The sequence below is a fragment of the Pelodiscus sinensis genome, unplaced genomic scaffold, assembly GCF_049634645.1.
Source record: "Pelodiscus sinensis isolate JC-2024 unplaced genomic scaffold, ASM4963464v1 ctg48, whole genome shotgun sequence".
In the NCBI taxonomy this organism is placed as follows: Eukaryota; Metazoa; Chordata; order Testudines; family Trionychidae; genus Pelodiscus; species Pelodiscus sinensis.
The window spans coordinates 276,822-279,706 of record NW_027466011.1 but is presented as its reverse complement, the minus strand read 5'-3'; the positions used below and the strand labels follow the sequence as shown (position 1 = coordinate 279,706).

The following is a 2,885-nucleotide window of genomic DNA, read 5'->3' as shown; positions in this document are numbered from 1 at the left end:
TGCCATCTGTCCATCTGGCAGCAGGCTGTCTGGGCACAGAGCTCAGAGCAGAGAAGTGACCGATTAGCTGCCGGGTGACTCAGCATCCTACTGCCCGGCCACGTGGGTGGGTCTTTGAGTTGGTCAGTTTCCCGGCCCAGCTGGGAGCAAGGCGATGGTCACAACACAGGGACCTGCCTGGGGAGAGCTGTCGGGTTGGGTTGTGCTTCGCTCCATCCGTCCTCATGCCTGTTACCACGCCGCAGCTGGGGAAAGTGAGGATGCTGCGTTGAGTTAACAGCAAGTGGTCCCGGTGCGAGAACACGACGGATGGAACATCGGAGCCAGCAGTGCTAACAGTCCCGTCACTCGAGTGCTGGCACATTGGCCATTCCTGCCCGGGAGCCAGGCCCATTCCCTCCTTCGCGCCGACCCGGACCGTTGTCCTTCTCTCTCCACAGCTGCCACGCTGAGGAAGGACATGCCCAACCGCACCGCTGTGGCCGAGTTCCTGCTCCTGGGGTTCTCTGACGGCCGGGAGCTGCAGATTCTGCACTTCGTGGTGTTACTAGGGATTTACCTGGCAGCCTTGGTGGGGAACCTGCTTGTCCTCACAGCCATAGCCCTCGACCGCCGGCTCCACACCCCCATGTACTACTTCCTGGGGAACCTGTCCCTCCTCGACCTCGGCGCCATCTCCGTCACCATCCCCAAAGCCATGGCCAACTCCCTCCGGGACACCCACTCCATTTCCTACGCTGGCTGCGTCGCCCAAGTCTTTCTCGTCATCTTCTTCGCTTCAGCAGATTTCGCCCTACTCACCGTCATGGCGTACGACCGGTACGTGGCCATCTGCCAGCCCCTGCACTACGAGAGCGTGATGAGCCAGAGAGCATGTGTCCGCCTGGCCGCCGGCGCCTGGCTCAGTGGCGTTCTCTACTCTGCCCTGCACACGGGAGGCGCACTCGCCATCTCCTTCTGCGGGGGCAACACGGTGGAGCAGTTCTTCTGTGAAATCCCCCAGCTGCTCAAGCTGGCCTGCGCCGGCTCCGACCTCGTCGAAGTTGGGGTGATTATCTTTAGTGTGTGTTTAATCCTAGTCTCCTTTGCCTGCATGATCGTGTCCTACGTGCAGATCTTCAGAGCGGTGCTGAGAATCCCCTCGGAGCAGGGCCGGCGCAAAGCCTTCTCCACCTGCCTCCCCCACCTCGCCGTGGTCTCCTTGTTCATTAGCAGCGGGGCCTTTGCCTACCTGAAACCCGCCTCCCGCTCCCCGGCGGGTCTGGATCTGGTGGTGGCCATTCTCTACACCGTGCTGCCACCGCTGATGAACCCAGTCATCTACAGCATGAGGAACACGGAGCTCAAAGCTGCCCTGAGGAAATGGATCGGTTGGGCGTTACTCACTAAGAGTAAAATGCCCCCCATGTGTCTCCTTTGGTAGCAGTTTTATTCTGTGTTTCCACCTAAATCTAACCAGCTGATGACATTGTGTCCTTGACAAGAAAATACCGTGCAACCCAGTTATGCAGAATTGGGTACTGACACGAGTAAAAATCCCGACCGATATGACACACACACAAAAAAGAGAGTTACTCTATGTCTACACCAATCTAAGGAGGATCAGTCTCAATGTATCATATATGCTACCCTGCGGCATCTGTCAGAGCATCTTACCCTAGCAAAGCTGCTTGTAAGGTCTCTAGTTCTTCTTATTTTGGGGGATAAAAACTCGGATTGAGGCTTCCATACATTAGTGCTTTGTGGTTGGTGTGCGTCAGATGTTGAGTTTGTGTTTGTGTCGTGGGTTGGGTAGAGGGCTGGTTTGTTCTAGGAGATCTTGGAGGTGCAAAGGCTTGGCGAGATGGCTAAGTGTTAGGAAGAGTTTTCCATGTTTGTCATCTCTCGGGGGCCCTCATTTGTCATTTCTTTGAGGGGGTTCTCGGGGCGAGTGGAAGGTTTGCTCCTCCCTAGGGGTGTGTCTAGACTGCAGGCTTCTTTCGGAAGAAGCTTTTCCAGAAGAGATCGTCCAAAAACACTTCTTCCAAAAGAGAGCGTCCACACTGCCAAAGTGCATCAAAAAGGCAATCTGCTTTTTCGAAAGAAGCGTCCACACTGAATGGAGGCTCTCGCATGTCAGCTGTGATTGCCGTGGGCGGAATGGCCACCAGGGCACCTGCTTTTTCCTCTTCTCTTTTCTTCCGAAAGAACTCCCTCTTCCCCATCCACACAGAGCTCTTGCGGAAAAAGGCTTCTTCCTTCTAGAAAGGTTTGCCAATGGCAGAAAACCCCTCTGTTCTTTTGATTTTCCCCCAAAAGAACGCGATTGCAGTGTGGACGTAATTGAAGTTTTTTCAGAAAAACAGCCATGTTTCCGAAGAAAACTCTGCAGTGTAGACATACTCCATGAGAAAGGGACCAAGAGGTTTCGGCATGGCTTTGTTCCTGGGGCCAGAGGGATGAGCTGGGCTGGTGGCAGGGGTTCGTCTCCCCCCCACTCACTGGCTGCGGGAGGAGAAGCTGGGTGACACGACCCCGGTTTGATTTGCTCTTCTGGTCACGTCGCTCACGGCGGGGGCAGGGTGCCCCCTTCCCCACTCACCCCTGGGAAGAGGAGTGACATGTGCGGGGGGGGGGCAGAGTGAGCTGGGACCGTGTCTCTCCCCTTCCCCCCAATTTCTGAGGAGTGGGGGAGGGGGTGCACCCCACTAATCCCTCGCACCTCATCGCTCGGAGGAGGGAAAAGGGTGGAGCAGGGCCGGGGTGAGGCAGGGCCTGGTGCAGAGGGGGGCTGTCCCAGACCTTCCCTGAGCTGGGTGGAGGAGCAGTCACATGGCCTGTGGCCTCCTGAGTTCCTCCTCACCAGTCGCCCCTGTATCACCCAAGCCCCTCCCCCCAATTCCCCT

General features: G+C 56.7%; 1 protein-coding gene across 1 annotated transcript; it reads left to right on the top strand.

The window, feature by feature from the left end:
- The first annotated feature begins 460 nt into the window (after positions 1 to 460).
- On the top strand, positions 461 to 1,423 carry LOC102453321 (olfactory receptor 14A16-like). The gene has a single exon (XM_014570374.2). It carries the CDS (start codon positions 461 to 463, stop codon positions 1,421 to 1,423), a length of 963 nt encoding a protein of 320 aa, XP_014425860.2.
- Positions 1,424 to 2,885: the final 1,462 nt, after the last annotated feature.